The 22,221-nt window shown below is 34.8% G+C and overlaps 1 protein-coding gene across 1 annotated transcript in view; it reads left to right on the top strand.

Moving 5' to 3' along the window:
• The first annotated feature begins 949 nt into the window (after positions 1-949).
• LOC112058365 (hypoxia-inducible factor 1-alpha) overlaps positions 950-22,221 on the top strand; it is a 135,901-nt gene continuing 114,629 nt past the window's right edge. The window contains exon 1 of the mRNA XM_052888141.1: positions 950-1,223. Coding sequence (XP_052744101.1) covers positions 1,177-1,223 — 47 coding nt within the window. The 5' untranslated portion in view covers positions 950-1,176. The remainder of the gene's footprint in view (positions 1,224-22,221) is intronic.

The raw sequence follows: 22,221 nt of genomic DNA, 5'->3' as shown, positions 1-22,221 counted from the left end.
AGTTTTCCACTAATTTGCTATTCTACAGTTCAATATTTCTATAATTAATATAAATAGATCAGCTACATATTAACCAAGACAAGAATAAAAACGAAATATATCTGTGTGCATTATAATTGTGTGTGTGTTTGTATTAATGTGCAAGCAGGCAAGCAAATAGTCTCAGACGAAATAAATAGGGGTCTGCCTCGCTAGACGTTTCTATAGAAAAATTGTTTCTATAGAATCGATGTATCATTGTTGTTATCGTTTTAGTCGTATTGATCTCCCTAAAAGTTTGTGAAGTTGAATGGCATAAAAACTAAAAAGAGTCAATTCTTCTGACGGAACAGTAAAACATCAATCGAATATATATAATTATATCGAATATATAATATCGAATATTCTTTGGATAGTCTGAGCGATGTGTTTTTCAGTCTGTCATAAATTTGACAGTTGTGTGTAGTCAAATTTATAGTTGTGTGTAGTAAGAGCACAAATTATTTAAACATTTTCAAAGTGTGAGTTAACCTCGTTCACTACAAAAAACGCCAGACAATGGATATAATAATATGCCATAAAAACACATTTTATTGGTTAAAAATATTTTCGATGTGTGTGTTTACCTCAAAAACATGTAATTTTGTTAGAGAGTTGGGGTGCTATACAAGTCCTTATATATTTAGTCTGAGCAAATAGTGTTAAGTCTTTTAATTTCGAGTATAATAATATGATATGTTAACTTTTAACCACTTATATTTTCATTGTATTGTTGCTTTTAATGTGTTTCTATGTAAACGATATTATATGTTTAATTTTATTTTGAAATAAAATGACATTACATTTCCAACTTGCGATGTTATACTTCCTTTGAATTTCGATGTGGGTATTAATATTTTGACAGCTGTTAACACCTGCTGTTCTTCTATCTTGTCTTGGGTTGTTCTTCAAAATGAATCCCTATAATCTATAATCAAATCTGCTCTATGGTTTTACCACTGTGCAAGTTCACGACAACAAAGTGTATTTTGTTTGTGTAGTGCATCTATAAAATGACCTAAATTGTGATTTGTGAAATAAAATTGTGACTGTTAACAGAACAAATCCATATTAAAAATCGTTAAAAGCGATATGTTACTCTCCTTAGCAGTGTTCTAAGATTGTGCCCATATCGCGAAGTTTCATAATAGTGACATTATGTTAAAATCAGAAATGGCCCCAAAGCCCACAAGTCAAAAAAGAAGGTAAGTCCCGCTTAATTTCAAATATATTTTGAGAATTTTATAGATATAGGCTTGTTTTATGAACATTGTTTAAACATAACCTTACCAATAGACTTTCCTGTAACTATAGCGATCAAACGTCCCTGATAAACTTTCTCTTTAATTTACATGTCATTTGTTAATTAAATCACTTAAGTACCACTAATTAAATAAGCTGTTATGTGTTTTACTTGTGGATGATGACACTGTATTAAAAAAACTTCGTCTAATAAAGTCAGTCAACGTATCTACGTAATCATTGATAAAGTTTGTCATTGGTAAAAAAAGTTGTTTGTATGGATTTTACAGCATTTTTTTATTTTCTTGGTTTTTCTTTTGATATTTTTATTGTAGAAATATTACTTTACCACTTGTTATTCATTTGCATTTTTCTTGATTATTTTGAATTGAATGCAATTCAATTAAATGATCGGATTATGGTCCAGAGACTGATCTCTGAAAGAGAAAAAAAAATCAAGCTATGAGCTATTATAATTTTTTGACCATTATTGTAATGACCCTCTATCTCTATCAATTGTATATATCTCTCTATCTATTGTATATATCTCTCTATCTATTGTAATGCCTATGCAGGGCCATTCCTCTCTCCGTAAATAAGAGTGCATATGAATGTTTGTGCACGACACTGCTCCAATGTCTGGCAGGCTTGTGGTGATAACTGATAAAAAAAATATGTGCTAAATTATTACAAAACTAATAGTAGGGGAGCCCGGGTTGCTAAAGCCCGAGACGCTAGGGCGTCATTGAAATCTATTAGATTTGGTAGATTAGATGATAGAAAGAATAAATGGTTGTATACTTTTTATGCTTTCAGTGGTGGCGAAAAAAACTACAAACTATAAAGACAATTTCTCAATTTCAAATTCTTACTTCGGCTTACTGAAATCCTCAAAAAACATGACCTATTCAGGAGATTAGTTCATTCAAAATTAGTTAAAAATGAATCGCATTCGTGTCTCAATAACAGAAAAATAAGGGTTTTATTTTGTAACTTTGGAACCCTCCCATTCCATTATGTTATGGTCAAATCGTCAGATTTTCGAAATGCACACTGTTTAGCTATCAACTCACCTACCTTATCTTAATCTGATATGCTGGTTGGGTATTTCTGAAGTTAGTTTTTTTTTGGTTGGCCCTAAACATACCCACTAATATTAGGGCTCATACTTAGTGGAGGTACTAAGCAACGTGCAAGATATACTCCCTTATGTTCATCTGCCACGCTCGAGTAACTGCAAAAATCCCCTCTTTTGCTTGTTTGACTATTATTTTGATTATTCAACTATCTATTTTACTTTTCGAATTTCTAAACTGGTTGTGGATACTCAAATGTATCATGTGAGTTGTAGCTGTGTTTTATGGTAAATTAATATTCAACAATTGCTATCAAATGTTAATGATAAAGATGAGACCAATGGCTTAACATCCTCTCCAAAGCATGAGGTTGAAACAAAAAACTTCCCTATTTTGGCCTGAAAATGTCTAAAATGAAAGAAAGACTCAGTATTTTATTGCCTGACCTCTTTATATGAAACCACAGGCAAACAACCAACAACCAACCAAGGTTATTGAGGCTGAGGTTAAGGTTGAACCAACAAGGCAGTTATACCTTCGTTATGCATAGTTAAAAGATAATAATTACAATGGTAACATTTATAAAAGGAAATAAGTAACATCCATATTTGGAGCTATGGTAACACAAAGGTTTAAATATTGCTCTAAATAAGGTAATATGTATAGAATAAGAGGCTAAATTATGTAACATATTAGAATCTATGATGATGATTTATGAAATTAAGTAAAGCTTGGGCGATAACAATTTACATCCCCTGGCAAATGTTTGGTACAGATAGTTTCATCATTAACAAGTTAACCCATATTCAGCTCACAGCTGAGTACAAGGCTCATAGAAGAAGAGGGATTAATTTAATTGTCCACCATTCTGGCCCAATGTGGATTGGCATACTTGCATATTTGCATGTGCAGGTTTCCTTACAATATTTTTTAAAATGCATGTAACTGAAATGTTGGAGCTGCATGTCTTACACTGGATTTAAACCTACACCCTCTGAATCTAAGACAGAGGTCGTAATTATCCACTGAGCTACCACAGCTCTTAGATATACAATACCACTGAGAAACCAATTAGTAATATAACTTATCTAAATTGTAGCGACTTGGTTACATTCTAGCATCTTATTGTACATCATAAACTGCTTGATATATATAAAATGTATTTGTAACTTGAGAGGTGGCATCTGGTGAGGCAATAAGTGTTATATTCCACTTGTATTTTTCGAGGTGCATCTACAACAACAAGACAAGTGATCAATCCTCAGGGAGGTATTTTCCACTTTGTACTTGTGTCATGATACAGGCTCACTGGTATGAGTATAGTATGAGCAAAACTTCTTGTTTGTTCCGACATTGAAACACCAATCTATTTTTATCCCACAGAGTTATTTTTTTGTACATTGTGCAGCAAACATTTTGTTTTCAGAGTAGACTTCTACTTTACCCCCTAGAACATTATGGGTTTGTTGCAATATCTCAAATAATGAGGTTTTGTCTGCCTCACTTAACTTTTTCCTTACATAGCCACTAACTACATGGTTAAAATTAATACATACTTTGACTTCCTCTTCACTAGACTCAGGTTGTACTTACTTGTGTCTAGTTTTTGCAGAAAATATGAGAAAAAGTACAAGAACCAACAATGTGGTTTTATAGATCAGGTGTGAAAGTGGTTTGCCATCTATACTTATAATAAATCTGTAGAGAGGTCAATTCTGTACATGAAATATATTTCCAAAATAACTATCAGGGGGTGATTAGTGATCGATACTGATGCCAAAAATGCAATCAGTAAAATTTTTGTCTGTCTGTCTGTCTGTCTGTCTGTCTGTCTGTCTGTCTGTCTGTATGTTCTTTATAGAAACAAAAACTACTGGATGGATTTTAACGAAACTTGGTACAATTATTCTACATACTCCTGGGCAGGTTATAGTATACTTTTTATTACGCTACGATCAATAGGAGCAGAGCAGTGAAGGGAAATGTTGAGAAAACGGGAGATGTTACTCAATTTTTTAAGCTTCCGTCGAGTGTACAGCTTTAATGGTTAAAGCTACATAGAAATCATGAATGACGGAAATGTTTTCCTTAAAATTCTCTATAAAAACATAACAGCATATATATGTCTATCTTTTATGGTTGACTTACAATAACACGTGTAACTCCCGATAGCTTAGCAGTTCGGAGCTTTTTAATTATATTTGTCTACTCTTATGTTTATAACACTCATCACTCATTCCTAGGTTAAAAAGGTTAACATTATTACCTATTCAATAAAAAAAGAATCATAAAAATCGGTAAAGAAACACCAAAGTTATACAAGAAATACGCTAAGCCATCGCGCGTGAATACTTATTCATGCTATATGGCTTATTTTTGTGTAACGGTTGCCGCGCTCGATGCGACTCGCGGGGGGGGAATAAATGAAGAAGGTAGGGTAGGGGTAGGGTAGGGGTAGGGGTAGGGTAGGATAGGGGTAGTTGAAAGTTTACAACGACTTTTACGCGGACGAAGTCGCGGGCGTCCGCTAGTACAAAATAAATACTTTCACTTCCATTATATGTATTGATGGCTAAGTGGACATTTAAAGTAGTAAAACATTGTTTTGGAGTGGTCTGAACTTTAAAATACTTAAGCAGATTTGAGAGTATCAGACAATCATTCTTATGTGACTGGTTACATAACTTTTCTATCTCATCTCTTAAGACCAAAGTTCATTTGTATTAAATAAAATAACAGCCATTTACAGTAGAATATATTTAAATAATTGTGTTATTTTATAGTCATTTATTGTTTGTTTCATTTCTAGTTATATGTATATATTTTTCACATAGCACTTAAATTTCTTAGGGAATATTGGGACCCGCTTTGTGTTGTGGGTCTATGCTCTATATTCTCTTTCCTATATGGGGAAAGGCTCATTACAGAATGATGAAAGTTCTCGAGTTCTATAAAAAATTTATCATGAAAATCATGAAAGGATTTTCTTCATAAATTTAAGATGTTCTAATATTTATTTGGAGTGGAAATGGATCTCACAAATCATAACATGTATCATCATAATCTGTCCAGCCGTTCCTGAGTTATAAATAGTGTAACTAACAAGACTTCAGATAAAAGCACATTTAATACAAGGCGTCATATTATGAGGAAATAATTTTGAGTGTAAACATGGATTTGTGTTATTCCTTGGAAATATTCTCATCATAACAACTCGGTTTTACTCCATCAACGGGGATTTACAAATTCTGTAATAGGTATTTAGATATAATATGTAGGTATATGTAGGATAGGTATCTTCCTGTTCACTTGCATTTAAATAGCTGCTATGTTTTAATCATGGATCAAGCCATGATAACCGAGCGGATATGACCTCTGCCTTCTATTCGGAGGGCATAGGTTTGAAACCGGTCTGGGGCATGCACCTTCAACTTTTGAATTATGTGCATTTTAAAAAATTAAACATCACGTGTATCAACCGCTGAAGGAAAAATATCATGAGGAAACCTGCATACCTGCATACTGGAGAATTTTCTTGATTCTTACATGTCTGAAGTTCGCCTATCTGGCATTGGGCCAGCGTGGTGGTAGCTTAGTAGCCAAACTGTTCTTATTCTGAGTGCAGACTTGTACTCAACAGTGAGTTGAATATGGGTTGTGAATGATAAATTTAATTAAATACTATATTGCAGCTAGTTATTGCATGGTTTATAATGCAAATTAATTGTACTAACAATTTTACTCAAAATAATGTAATTATATAAGTAGTTTGTGTAGAAAAGAAAATAGATTAGGATTTTACCTCTTTGTTCAGTTCAGGTATCCTGTTTGGATAACGGTGGTCTTGGTTCGAGTCCTTGTGCGGAATATGAAATAAGTTTGCGTGTTAATTGAAAGATGTGTTGTCTCCCTTATCTCATAGTTAGGTACCTACTCCCAGTTTTTGTACCAAAAAGATCAGGTACCTACCGTATCCTATTGTATTTATATTTATGATTGAATTTATCATTATCAATGTGCGTCACATCTATAAATTTGATAACGATTGGAGCATGTTCATTTAAGGTTGCGCTTACCGCGAATTTGACCATTCATCATTATCAACCCATATTCGGCTCACTGCTGCTCGAGCTGCTGAGTTCGAGTCTCCTCTCAGAATCAAAGGGGTTAGGCCAATAGTTCACCACGCTGGCCCAATGCGGATTGGCGGACATCACACACGCAGAGAATTAGGAAAATTCTCTGGTATGCAGGTTTCCTCACAATGTTTTTCCTTCACCGTTTGAGACACGTAATATTTAATATCTTAAAATGCACACAACTGAAAAGTTGGAGGTGCATGCCTCGGACCGGATTCGAACCCACCACACCTTCCGGAATCGGAGGCAGAGGTCATATCCACTGAGCTATCACGGCTCTCTTTAGTACGTTAATTTGACCATTAAATAATTTTATAATTTGATACCCATACTTGTTGAAGTTGTAAAACACATAATATACCTTATAGTAATTAATAATACTAATTATATAGGTAGAACATGGATTATCCCAAACAATCTTGCAACCATTTTATTTATTTATCCTTTTATAACCTCTAAAATAGTAATTATTGATTTGATTGTTGATAATCTTGTTAGCGATTATGACGATATTTTTTTTATAGGTATAACATATAGGTATCTTAAATGTTAAGCAATCAACTTATGTTTTAACTTTGTAGGTTAAAACATAAGTTATTATTTTTTACTTAGGTTTTATAGGTTTTAGGTTAGGTTAGGTACTGTGGGTTTTATCCTTTTCTCTATTATTTGTCACCCTATAACCCTATATCTTTATAATGTTTATTCTTCATTAGATTGGTAGACTAAGGCCTAACCCCTCTCATTCTGAGAAGCGACTCGTGCTCAACAGTGAGTCGAATATGGGTTGTTAATGATGATGATACCATTACAGCTATCTTATGGCTAATAATAATAATTTATTATGTTTTTAAAATCCTAATCCCTCGACACACTGTTTGACCCATTTGCTGTTAATCCCTGCATTAGAGATGTCAGCGTAAATTGGATTACCACTCAACGATCTTAAAATACTTGGATTATATAAGGGGTCATCAGTAACTAGGGGCCATTACGTAACACTTAAAGAAGAATAGTTAAAGATACGAACTAGAAACGACCTTCACCCATCTGTTTAATGGATGAAAAGTGTTTTAAATAAAATTTAGCACGTTATAAAATATATTGGGAGTAGGATGCCTAAAAATTTTCTGATGAAACTTTTATTAATGATAGTTTGACTAGGAGTTTTTGAGGCAAATTACTCGCAATATGTTTTGGACGTCATTTAGATACAGATGGGTAAAGGTCGTTTCTAATACGGATATTTAGACTAGGAGGGGCCTTAAGAACCCCTAACCCTTTACAAAATAAATATAGAAAAAAAGTAGAAGATAATGTGTGTGCCATCTAAATGGTTAAGCAAATGTTTTCCACATAACATCAGGTGGACCCTTTGCTTAATCCATTAACTATAGCTTGGCAAATTCGGTCAGCGCGATGATGGTCAGTGCGGGCCGGGAGGTGGGTTCCTTCTGCCCCGCGCGCACGACTTCACACTCGCGCAGTCCTTTCTTCCCGTCGCCCGCATATCATGGGAGTGTCATCAACGTACTTGCCAAGCTCTAAAACAAACATGTATTTTTGCAACATCTATCCATTACAGCATGGCTAATCTCTAACGATGTTTTGTATAACTCGCAAGTGCGAGTTTCGAATTCACCGCTATCTTTCTCATTCTACAGTATCGTGTTAAACAGAGAGAGATAGAGGTAAATTGGAAACTCGCACTTGCGAGTTATAAACATATCGTTACAGAATAGCCTAGAAGTTTTTTGCGTTTATCACTATTTATTATTAAAATACTTAAATGGGGTGCCTAAATATAATAAACATGTATTTGTCGGCCATACATAGTTGCAATCAATATAATCAGAGTTCATTGACACCGGCTATTCTGGATGTTGATGTCACTGTTTATTTGCAGTTTAAACGTAAAAATATCCTGATAAATCTAAAATATGCATCAGTATATTTAATATATACCTACAAATGACATATTATTTTATGTTACCATCACCAACAACTCCTAAGCGGCTCATTGTTGAGCAAGATTCTTCTCTCAGAATGAGAGATTAGGGTAATAGTCTACCACGCTGGCCCAAGCGGATTGGCAGACTTTACACACGTAAAGAATCAACAGTGGAATTCATAGACATTGTAGGGGCATCCCCAGGGTATCATTCAGCCGCTGAAAGTTTGACACTCAGCGGGTGATTGATCCCCTGGGGGTGCCCCTATAACGTTTATGAATACCACTAAGAAATTTCTCAGGTATGCAGGTTTCCTCACGATATTTTTCCTTCGTCATTTGAGACACGTGATATTTAATTTACAAATGAAATATTATTTTATGTCATCATCATCAACAACCCATATTCTGCTCATTGTTGAGCAAGAGTCTCCTCTCAGAATGAGAGATAAGGGTAATAGTCCACCACGCTGGCCCAAGCGGATTGGCAGACTTTACACACGTAGAGAATTAACAGTGGAATTCATAGACGTTGTAGGTGCACCCCCAGGGTATCATTCAGCCGCTGAGTGTCGAATTTAACCTCTATTTGTTTGAGAGTTTGACACTCAGCGGGTGAATGAATATCACTAAGAAAATTCTCTGGTATGCAGGTTTCCTCACGATATTTTTCCTTCACCGTTTTGAGACATGATAAATTAAATAAATTTCTTAAAATGCACATACCTGAAAAGTTGGGAGGTGCATGCCCCGGACCGGATTCGAACGCCCTTCAAATCGAAGGCAGAGGTTATATCCAGATACGTACATAACTTTTTAATTGATGTTCGCTGTTATTTTACGGAGTGGTTATAAAATGAACTAGTTTATACCAAACAGTTTTTGTTAATGTCAGTTTTGGAGGACGTTATCTACCTTACGGTACCATAGATTATGAAACTTGATAAATAACATAGAAATCTTGTGCGTTTACTTTAATTTCAGGACTGTGTGAGAAATTTATATTTTTTCTCAAAGAATGTCCATAAGGCATAACAGACTCGAATTGAGACCCTCCTTTTTTTTGAACTCGGTTAAAAATTACCTACATAACGTTTTTGTTTTTTTTCCAAAGATATTTCTCTACTTCATTTTACTTATCTATCCGTGAAAGATGAAAATGCGTTTTTAGTTAGTTCCGGAGATTAGCGCGAAGAGACAGAAAGGAATTATTTTTTGTGTTCCATGTATTGCCCCATCAAAATTTTTGTTAATTAATGAAATTGAAAGTAGAGACACACTATAGACTACACTCTTATTAAAGTAGAGACATTGTTTTATAGGATGTCAAGCCGTTAGCGCCGCAGGCATGTGAGCTTATTGGATGGTGGATGGCTATCATTAGTAGGTATAGATGTAGACAATTAGATTCATCCGATCGATTGAAGCAACAGGTCGTTAGTATTCTTGCCCAATAAATAACAAAGGGCAGAGCGTAAACATTTTTTTGTTCTTTTAACAGGTGTGAATGGATTTGATGACGGAAATGTTTGTAAACACTCCGTAGTTTTTGTTGCGTAATGTCAGATCCCTGGCCAATGCTGAATGAGGTCAAATGGAAATAGCATTGAGGATTGTCTCACTTTAACTGCTGGTCTGGTCACTGGATAAACGATTGTCGCTTTGGTTTTATTAGTCGACCCGATAGACGTTGTCCTTACGGAAATACTCTCAAATACATAAAATTCTACAATTTGAATTGACTAGTGACTACTCTAGTAGGATCTCACTAAATTTGGTTACGTGGGGAGTACAATGCGAGCAGAGAATTGAGAGGGGAAGATATTTGTCAAGGAATTCCTTAACTCTACTACACCCATTGGTCGCAGTTCAGGACACTGCTTGGAGTTTTTCTCTCTGCCGCGCGATGGGATGCCCACTCGGTGAATCCATGGAATGCTAAGATATTCGTCTCTCTCTAGTACCTACTCTAGTAGGATCTCACCAAATTTGGTTAGGTGGGGAGCACAATGCGAGCAGAGAAGGGAGAGGGGGAGATATTTGTCAAGGAATTCCTTAACCCTACTGCACCCATTCGCAGTCCAGGACTCTGCTCGGAGTTTTTCTCTCTGCCGCGCGATGGGATGCCCGCACTGTGAATCCATGAAATGTATACTAATATTATAAAGCTGAAGAGTTTTGTTTGGTTTGGTTTGGTTGAACGCGCTAATCTCAGGAACTACTGGTCCGTTTTGAAAAATTCTTTCAGTGTTAGATAGCCCATTTATCGAGGAAGGCCATTTATTATCCCCGTATTTCTACGGAAACGGGAACCACGCGGGTGAAACCGCGCGGCGTGAGCTAGTACTAAAATATACGTCTTATATGTCTGTTGAAGATATATGAGAAAAATATTATTCTCATAATTTTTTTTCTTCAATTTTTCAGTTATTTTGCTATTTTGGGTAGAGACAACTTAAATATTATAACAAAACAAATCAATCAAAGATGATACAAATTGGTATAACTTCTAGAAATAATAAAATAGTAAAATAGTATACGCTTTGGTTTCATTTCATCCTGGTGTGAAAGTTCTGGTTATTACTCTCCAAAGACGTATTAGAAGACCACAGAGAAAACATAAAATGTTAAGACTTAATTGAAAAATCCCTTCCGAATTAGCGCGCAACATGTTATACTGCATCTCTTAACTTCAGCAGGGCTAATTGTTATATTGCGGACACAGAATAAAGAAATAATCCAGATTGAGTCTTTACAAGCAGCGTGATGAAGCCGGTGAAACCCTTAAATCAAATGTCACGCGTCACCTTAACATCCGCATGTACAGACTTTTTTCATAATTTGTATTTCAATATTTAACACTAACAACGATTACGTCAACGAATATAATAATAATCAATAATTACCATTAGTTAGTTTTTGTGAATAGTTTTTAAAATATTTAAAAACTTAGACGCCATTTTTCTTGAATAATATTGAAGGTGCGACGCTTAGAGTCGTACTGACTCGAGAATGTATTATTTTTGAATTTTGTATTTAGAGCTGCTACGACACCGTCGTGTTCCTCTATCTGTTTAATCTGTGATTGCGGACAAACTATAAAATAAAAACTTTCTATTTGTCATTCCAAAAAGTTTCAACTCCTTAAAATTGTAGGTAACAATCATCTAGAGAATTCCAAAACATCTTTAACGTTTACTTTAACTTTATAACGAAATGGATACATTTTATTAGCTAACAGTTAGGGATAACAAATGACCATACAGACGATATTATCAACTGCATATAATATGCTATGAAGTTCCAGAATGTTCTACACGGTTCATTGAACTTAATAGTTCGGCCGACGATGTTCACGTCGAATTAGAACCAACCTACTCGTACGGTAAACTGGTTCTTAATTGTTACTACTTAATGTTAATGTTGTTTTGACAATGCAATAAATATTTGTGTATATTGTAATTTATTATTAAACTACACTACCTGTTTCGCCATCTTCATATAGGCGTTGGATAGCCTTTAAGTTTTGTCAAGTGACAGACAAAAAGACAATGTGCACCAAATTATGAAACAACAAAATCTGTTGTCAACAAAAACGGTTGTCTGCAAAGTTGGTTTACTGACGATAGTTGAACGTGACAACGTCATAAGAACTATACTAATGGAATCGTTGCATTTTTCAAAAGAAAATGTTCGTTTTTCTAAAATAAAATACTTAATAATTTTCATAGATCAGAATATACTTATTTCTTGTAAAAAAAGTTGGCAACCCTAGAGAGGGAACGACGCATGACGTCATCTTTTTTCGAGTGTGCAGATAGCTTCATCGAATTATAAGACGTTGTCACGCTGAAAGGGAAAAATAACATTATAATATTCTCTACCTATTGATCACTTTGAAGAAGGTTCTTTAAAGGAACCAGGAGGTGATGAAACAGGCTCTTATATACCTTGATAGGTACTTCCCGAATAGGTCTTTGGGCCCGGGAATACAATATTTATTCATGAACAATGAACATACTGGACGTTGGGGTCCCAAGTTGCTGGAATGGCGACCCCGCACCGGAAAGCGCAGTGTTTGTAGACCCCCCACTAGGTGTACCAAGGACATCAAGCGGGTTGTAGAGAGCCGCTGGATGGTGGCAGCTCGAAACCGTTGTGTTTGGAAGTCCATGCACGAGGCCTATGTCCAGTATAGTAGTATGTAGTCGTCGACGTTCATCGGCTGATAATGATGATGATGATGACCTCAATGATGATGATACTCAATATCAAACGTTGTCTATGTGACATTCATGAACAAGGCAAACCATGGTGAGGCGTTTTGCTTCCAAACCATCTTCGATACTTTGGTGAGTCCGATAGAAAAAATGCCTAAAAATTGTCCGACAAGGTTACTACTTGAATTTATTTGTCTATTCTACAAAAATCAGTTCAGCAATTTGTATTTTATAAGTTTGATTGTTGGTTTATTTACTATTATTTCCGATTCCCCGAAGTTTGAGTAGTATGATCCTTAATAAATATTTATTTCCTAAATAAAAACAAAAGTTAGATTAAACAATATTGGTTATAAATTTAATAGACTGCTGTTTAGTTTATTATATTACTATTGGAATGATAACTAGATTTACTATTACAGTTCTACCCTCTGACTAAAATATTGATTAGGAATACCGCTGATACTATCAGATGGAAACCCAGGATAAACTGTCTTATGGCAAGGGTCAACCACGAGCGGATATCGGACTGGCGACCGATAGTAGTAGGGTTAAGGTATCCCTTTAAAACTAGGTAACGCTCTCCTTCCCCGCTCGTGTTGCCTCCCAGCCGAGTGACTAACAATGCAATGGCCTGACTATATGGATAAACTGACTCACTGCTCAACTGACTAAATCCAGCTCGAGCGTTCAACTAAATAAACTAGACAGCTACTGCGTGCTCTTTCAGAGATCGTCAATTGACAGATGTCCACAGATAAACAACTGACAGATAAACGACACGTACTTTGACGTTTCTAACAGATATCGCAAACAAATTATTTACTCTAATGAATGTAAGATGGCGCTATTATTATCTAATCCTCCGACATACATATACTTACCTAAATATCCAAGGGCTACTTGATCAACGGACCGACCCATCTATATATTAAGTTTCATCACTAGGTATGACATCAAATGAGCTGAAAAATCATACATTTTTTTTTTTCAAAGAATATTTGTCATATCTTTTTTCATTAATACATCTTGTTTTCATTTCTCTATCTTTATAAAATCTTTTTGGCTTATGAGAGCCATCATAATACCATCTTTTATTCAATTGTAAACAAATCTTTCATTCAGCTTAATTCTATTTTACTGTACTGTAAGTAGGCAACTACTTATATCAAATGTAAATAAAAATTATGAAATATCGCCATTGTATTCATAGAGATTTACATTTGATATTTATAAATTTCTTCGTTATGTTAACTATTTATATTTATTATATCTGATTTTTTTAATCCGCAATTATCGTAGTCTTAGTTTTATAAAGTATCTGTATAGGTAATTTTTATACATTTAATAGTATAATAAATTTAATATAATAAATTTAATAGTTTTAAAATTTACTTAACAGGTACTTATCAGTTGGCGTCTAATTTAGTTTTTCTGTGTAATGTTTTGTGATAGAGGTCTTCCCGGGAAGTAGGTACTGTCACAGTAGATATCTGTCGCTATGAATATTTCTCTATCCTACAACTACTTGAAACACGAGCGTGGAGGCACAAAAGATGTTCCTAAAGTTGAGCGATATGCTAATGCTAGCCATATTACGGTCAATTATTCTCACGTTTCTGCAGCACCCACGACTATAATTGATCGTGTGTTGGTCACTGCGTAAATGAGTTCTATAGTATGCCGTGTGGGTGCTGCCGTTAGCTTTTCAGAAACTTGAGAATAATTGTCAATAATCGTCAATAACCTAAAGTTGAGGTTATTCATATTAATTGATTATGAAACACGGCTAAAACTCACGTGATATTACGTCGGAGTATGCCCGACTAGTTTCGAACCCATACGGGGCCCTTAGTCATGAGCTGGTTCTTGCATCGCGGCACGATCCAAACTGAACCAGCTCATGACTAAGGGCCCCGTATGGGTTCGAAACTAGTCGGGCATACTCCGACGTAATATCACGTGAGTTTTAGCCGTGTTTCATAATCAATTAATATAAAGGTTGGTGTGTTTTAAGTTTGATGTCCATGTCTGTCTGTCTCGAATTCGATGCGGTTTTTAGTACTTTGCCCCGCAATCTTAACAATGTCTTAGTCATTTGATCAGTAAACAAGTATTTTTTTTTAAACTTTGCTCGGATAATTCATTTTTATCTATGTGAAAACGTAAACAAATTAGTTACAATAAAAACACATTTAATGACATTAATTACAACAAGACGGTATCATTACAACAATTTTAATACAATGTGGTTATACTTACACGTAGAATTAGTTACCTACTTCGAAATAAATTTAATACTTAAAAATTAGCATTTCTATAAATTCACTAACATGTCGCACGATGGAGTTTGACGGCCTGGGTTCGAACCCCAGCTGGCCCGATTGAGATTTTCTTAATTGGTCCAGGTCTGGCTGATTACCACCCTACCGGCAAAGATGTACCGGCAAGCGATTTAGCGTCGTACGTCGTAAGTCGTGTAGAAACCGAAAGGGTTGTGGATTTTCACCCTCCTCCTAACAAGTTAGCCCGCTTTCATCTTTGACTGTATCATCACTTACCATCAGGTGAGATTGTAGTCAAAGGCTAATTTGTAAAGAATAAAAAAAAGTTATGTTTTGGTAACAAATTGGATTTTGGTGGTTTATGTTTTGGTAACAAATTGGATTTTCATTTTAATTAGGAATATATTTCTATTCGCGCTAAGAATCAGCCTGGGCTGTCCAATGGGAAAATTCAGCCATATGCAAGCATTCTTGACACCATTCCACGTGGGCGTGATTTGATTAAGTTATAGAGACCTATAATTATTAGATTAAGTTACTTTAAATTTCCTATTGTACCTATTACAAATTAGTTCAAGCAAAGTTCAAGAATTTCAATGGTTATTTCAAGATGAAATAACCATTGGAACTCTTGAACTTTTATATTGATATTTTTAAAGGAGATTGTATGGTCAAGTACACACGGCATCTTCTATCGTTTCAACAAAACACGTATTGCTTATCAAATGTTATGCCTATACAATAGGTAACTCCTATTGATGATTATCAGCCTTAACAGTGATAGGTGTCTTGATAAAAATAAATTGATTATGCCTATAAGCCTCAGATATGAAGGAAAAGTTGACCTCTATTATTAGAATACCCATCAATGTCACATTTGTCAGCACTTACACGATGACTATACCTTTTCAACGTTCTCAATCTAAACTAAGATATACACACGACTTTTGCGTACTTTATATTAATAGGTTACTAAAGAATTGAGAACCTCCTCCTTTATGAAGTCGGTTAAAAAGACAACATGTTATTATAAGCAGCATGACAAATACAGCATTTGTCAAAAACGCCTGTTATGGTTTGTAACAACAAAAATATGGAATAATATTGTGTAAAATTTAATTTAAATATTAGGTAAGTAAATACATCTCCTTAGCAGGATAATAATTACCTTTGAAGGTATTTCAAATCTATGAGATATCAGAAATGGGAAACACAATATTGTGAGTGACTAATCCCAGATAACACTTTTTCCTTTAGATATAAAAAAACGATCAAATCAGAAACATCTCTGATGTGATCACTGATTTGAAAGTTTATCTCTTGACTTTGTAGGTACTTCTGATGCAGAGGCGAAGTGGCAAACTTAAAAATACTCATGAATTTAAAACTCATGTTAATCAATGCAAAGTGTTCTCATCGAAATTATTGGTTGTAAAGTCTAAGAGTAGGGACACAAAGGTAAACTGCTCAGCTTACCTTTGTGTCCCTACTCTTTAATATGCTTACGAACGAACATGACGCATACTCCCGAAATATAATGTAAAGTGAGAACCATTATATCATTTTCATTCGATAGGAAGACTCGAAATTAATCCAACGCTACGTTATCAAGTAAGTGTAGTTAGGTATCAATTTTGCTACCATGCCAGCTATAACGGCAAGATAAGCACATCTTTGCCGCTATCAGTCGCCCGATGATTATGTAGCCCGATGGACTGTTTTAATAATTTATTTATGTCAAAACCAAACGACTATGTTCGTGAACGGGGAACCCATAACACAGCGATGTCCTGTGGTCGGTAATTATGAAGAGACAGGATGGAATTTGCAGTGTCCTATGCTCAGTCAGTGCGCTAGACAGCCAGTGAACAATTTGTGCAATTACGACATGTACAATGGCTATAGTGAATTGTCAGTGCAGTGCTTCAATAGAGCTAATTATATACAGGATCATGTGCCTCCACAACAATACTATCAACAGAATGTGGCGTATACACAACCAGTACACCAGTTTCAGACCAACTTACGTTGCGAACAAATGCCTGAACATCCAAATGTGATATACACTCAACCAGTACAGGAGTATCAGACACTACCTTGTCACCAAAAACCAGACTGGGATTATAACAGCATGTGTTACAACGTCGATGGTCAGGCATGCCAATACACAAATGTAGTTGATTTAGAAGACTTCATGTGAGTTCTATTCTAGCTCAAATTTTTTACATTACGTATCAGGTGGAGGTATTTGTTTATCTTTAACCTTATTGTCCTACACGTAGTTTTTATTTCTATCAACTTCTGATTGTTTTGAATGACCAAGCGTGCGTTTATCATCATTACCTCAAAAATGCAGTTTTGTTATTTCAGATCGTCTGTGTTGGCTTATTTTTCATCGTGGAATACTACGCATGGAAATTATCATAAATTACATAAATCTTAATTGCATTATCAAGTTGTACTTCTATAAGTTGACTATGATAACATTAATTATGACCTGATCGTTGGTTCCAAAGGGTAATCCATCTAATGTGAATCTATCAGTGAGACAGAATCTATCATTATACAATAATTTAGCACAAGTTTTGCTACTATGAAATATTTTAGTTAATTCTTGTTAATTTTTAACGCAAATTCTACTACTGTAGTCAATTTTAATGCTACCAAAACGCAGGCGTGTTTGTTCATCGTGAAAACATGAATCAGCTGACCCGTACTTTTCGAGATACATCTGTCCCGATCACCGACCGTATTGAGCTTCTAGGAATAACAATATCTTTCAAGCTCAACTTAGGAGAATGCATTGAATTTAAGGCAGACTCAGCTGGTAAAAAGCTCGATATCCTTAATCAGTACTTCACGCCGGTATAGCTTTAATATCAAGCTAAGGTTTGTGTGTGCATGGAATACTGCTTCCATTTATAGGATGGATTAGATTCAGTGGATCACCAAGCTATAAGATTCATCGGTAACGAAGCATTACCTAACTAACGCAAAATTGCAAAGGAGCATCGCCGAAAATTTGCCTGCCTGTCGGTTTTCTACAAGGTTTATTTCTGAGAGTGCGCCCACAAACTTTTCGATCACTAGTTCCCCTTTCACCTTTTTATCATCCAGAACTTCCAGGCATCTCAGTAATTTGCATACGTAGTTAATGTCCCTTGGATTCGTACGAAGCGTTTTGGCTCTCCTTTCCTGAGTCGCGTTGCTAAATTATGGAGTACCCTTCCAGCTTCCGTTTTCCTACCACCTACAACATGGGTCTTCAAGTAACGAGTGAATATACACCTAGGTTTTCCTTCATAGGCTGCATCATTGCTTACCATTGTAACCAAGCGCTGGCCTATATAATGAATAAAAATAAACTCATCGCACTCTGATTAGAAATAATAAAGTAATAGAAACAGCTTTACCGTTGTTATTTCTCAGATTTCTATGGGTTAGTTCTGCTTGCCTTAGAACTATATTTGCCACTCAATTGTTTTTATGACATAACCACTAAGAAAAGATATGTCAATATTCAATGAACACTTCTTTCAAAAATTAAGATAAATATGGTTACAATTTATACAAAAAAATCTACTATTTATATCCATTAGTATAAGTAAGAAATAAAAATAATATATCTAAAGATTTTTATTTTCTAAAGGTACTACTATACATTTTTATAAGTTATTGAAATTAAACCTAATAAAGGTTTAATTTCATTTATTAAGTAAATATAAGCTTTGAATTTTTCAAGTTAATATTGTAAGTATAGAATCATTAAATACCTCTATCACCTTTAGATCAATCAATATTTGCTATTATTATAATCTATTGCTTGCCTAAAATACCCATTGACCTTATTTTATTTTATTGGGACGAAATCAACTTTGTTCGCGTCAATAATGAATTGATAAAAACATTCTATATGTTCATACGAATTTATCTTATCGTCGCGAGATCTACAATGTTGCTTTATATTAAAGAAAATATAATAAAAGTAAAACCACTTATAGTTATCACGGAGGTAATTCATGCATCTCGCGATTACTGCTGCGCGAGTACTTGATAATTTGATAATAATATCTTCGCGACTACAAAATATTTTTGTTGTACCAAAATTGATTAACTAATTAAATTGATAAGTGGTACATATTGTATGTAGTATACCATTGCAAGAATATAATAGAGATCAAAGTTTCCACCTTTGGTTTTTTTAGATGGATCGTGTATAAAATAATGCAAGCTTTCTGCGGAGGGATAGGTTAAGGTCAGTTTTCTAATAGGGCCTTAAGTAAGTGATTGTACAGACCATTACGGTGTACATTGTGACTAATGTATAAGATTTTTACATAATAGTATACATTGGGATTCACGCAGTACATTTATATACTATACTAGTGGACACGGTCAAGCTTCGCTTTGACTTATGTGCACTTCTTCCCTATCTCTACTCTACCCCTGCCCTACCCCTCTCTACCCCTACCCCTTGACTCTTAAATGTTTGTATGGGAAATAGAAAACGGTTGTTTTTATGGTTTTCCCGGCAATTATTATGATTTTTCTCACCTTTTAAACCTTCTCTATACGTCCACGAACATTTCAAGACCAAGATGAGATAAATCCGCTCAGCCGTTCTCGAGTTTTAGCGAGACTAACTAACACTATAGAGTGAGAGAGTGTGAAGTAATATTTAACAAAATTTAGTGCATTAGCGCTCCTGTTCAAACATGTTTTAATCATTATATTTATACTTATTAGCATTTAATAATTACATTGATTATAATAATTTATAGTCTCTTTATTACAGTGAATTAGATTAGCTTGTTTTTGTGTTTGCGTTATTGGCTGAACATTAAACCTCGATTTCTTCGAATTATTTCAAAACCTCGACGCTGATAATTTAATCCGTAAAATATGCTTTAAGCGTCGATTCCTGTGGTTCTCGTAAAATAAAGAAATATTACTTATAACGAGAATATCTATTTCTTACCGTTAGAACTAATCGTCAAGACGTACGGTCATAAAAAGATTGAGATATGAAACTCGCGTTATCTATAGATCTGGTGATAGCTATTTCATTAAGAATTTTAACATATTCATGCAATTACTAATACTAGTAGTCTGGAAGAAAGCCAGACGCCCAATGTTTATCAGCTGATACAACCACGTGAGATATTTAAATTTCAACGTCTTGTGATTTTTCACTCCATTACCAAAATGTAATATCCCGTGGCAATTAGTCAAAGGCACTATTTATATAGTTCCAGACACGGGACAATAACATCGTTATTTGAGGAAAATTGTCAGTTCATTCCGTCTGTGTTTGCGTTGATAACTTAATCATCCTTAAAGACTCCGTGTGTTGGTGGATGTAACTCGTGTAATAACATGATAACCTCACTTCTTAACAACATGAGGTACGTAAAACGACGCTGATAACAACTGGACATTATTTTATCTAGCACAAACTGTAACTTCCACAAATGCAACGCTTTTATATAATAGATAATGTTGGCAGAAGCATTTTGTGTTGTTAAAATACTTTTTATCTACGTCCTTTTATTAGTTATTTTTACTTAATTGTTAGGCTCTTTTATCGGTAACTTTATCAAAAATATTTATACTTTATCCTTTACTATTAAATCAGTTGCAGTTGTAATGTTTTTTTTCTTTAGTGGAATAGAAAACATTGTCTCATTCTCTTCCTTTCTGTCTCTATCTTCTCCATCGCTTTGTTCTCCAGTCCCTTTCTCTTGTTCTGACACACTAAATAGAAACTTGGGAGCCACATTTAAATCATACTAAGTGATTTCCATAATAGTGAAATAAATAACATGAAGTTTTGTAGGAATATTCCCGTCTAGTTTTGAATCCATCTTTATTCATGCTATGTCTGTTTTTATTCATCATGATGACGATGCACGAACCGTTGGGGAAACTATAAACAGTGTTTTTTTGTAACTGTTTCATCTCCAATGGAAATACTGTTCGGTTCATCATAATCAACAACCGTGTGATGCCCACTGGCGGACATAATCATAGTAGACTTTTAAATACCACAGTCTCGAGGCACCAGCATCCAATCCTGAAAATTCAAAATTCATTTATTTCAAGTAGGCTTAGTATACAAGCACTTTGGAATGTCAAGTTTGACTATTTGTAAGACTATACCACCGGTTCGGAAGGCAGGTTCTCCTGAGAAGAGCCGGCAAGAAACTCAAAAGTTGCTCTTTTGAAAGAGAAATCAGATAATATTACAATAATTTCGGTTGTTAACATCATTAAAATTTCTTTCTTTCTTTTCTTTTCCTGTGAGAAGGTAGAAGCGGATCCAATGGCCTAAAAGCATCTTTATCATTAAGGAACTCATCAATGGTGTAGTAACTTCGACTAAGTAAATGTTTTTAACTCATTTCTTAAACTTATGCATTGGCTGGTCTATAACTGTCTTGGAGATCTTGTTATAGAAACCGTCTGTACTAGAATTGGGTCGATCAACATCAGCTTTTTGGCACGGGGTTACTATTTATGTACCCCAAGCACGTTTACTTAACTTTATTTATTTTATTTTAACTGTTCTGATGCAACGTGCCTTAACATTATAGGATAATAATATGGTAGGTGTTTGAGCCAGTTAATCATCGTAAGACCTAGGTGCACATTAAAAACAACTCATAGGAAATTATGCCAGTTCATACTCATTTAGATCAATTAACTTTTAACGACATTATAATAGACTTGCTTATAAATTTAATGATTAAGGAAAATGTAGGTTCAGTTTTTAACGTTTTTTAAAATTGTAAACAAAAGTTTGGTTTTTGTGAACAAAATAATGAATCCCACCTAAACAATTTAATGTACCACAGACAATGAAAATCGCAAGTACTAAAAATCCACTTTATGAGCACCATATAAAGTATATGACGTCTACCTCCGATTCCGGTGGGTGTGGGTTCGAATCCGGTCCAGGGCATGCACCTCCAACTTTTCAGTTGTATGCATTTTATGAATTTAAATATCATGACGTGTCTCAAACGGTGAAGGAAAAAAATCGTGAGGAAACCTGCATACAGAAGAATTTTCTCAATGCTCTGCGTGTGTGAAGTCTGCGAATCCGCATTGGGCCAGCGTGGTGGACTATTGGCCTAATCCCTCTCTATTCCTGCTTTATTAATATCCTAAATCAATCGGAAACAAAATTAGTGATCGAATATGTCCAAATATAAATATATATGTTTGCTTTATTAAAATGAATAATTTCATGTGCCGATAAAGGTGCGTGTTTACCTAAGTTATCCGTTT

Source organism: Bicyclus anynana, chromosome 21, assembly GCF_947172395.1.
Source record: "Bicyclus anynana chromosome 21, ilBicAnyn1.1, whole genome shotgun sequence".
NCBI classification, from domain to species: Eukaryota; Metazoa; Arthropoda; class Insecta; order Lepidoptera; family Nymphalidae; genus Bicyclus; species Bicyclus anynana.
Note: the sequence above shows the minus strand (reverse complement) of the source record. Positions and strands in the feature narration are given on the sequence as shown.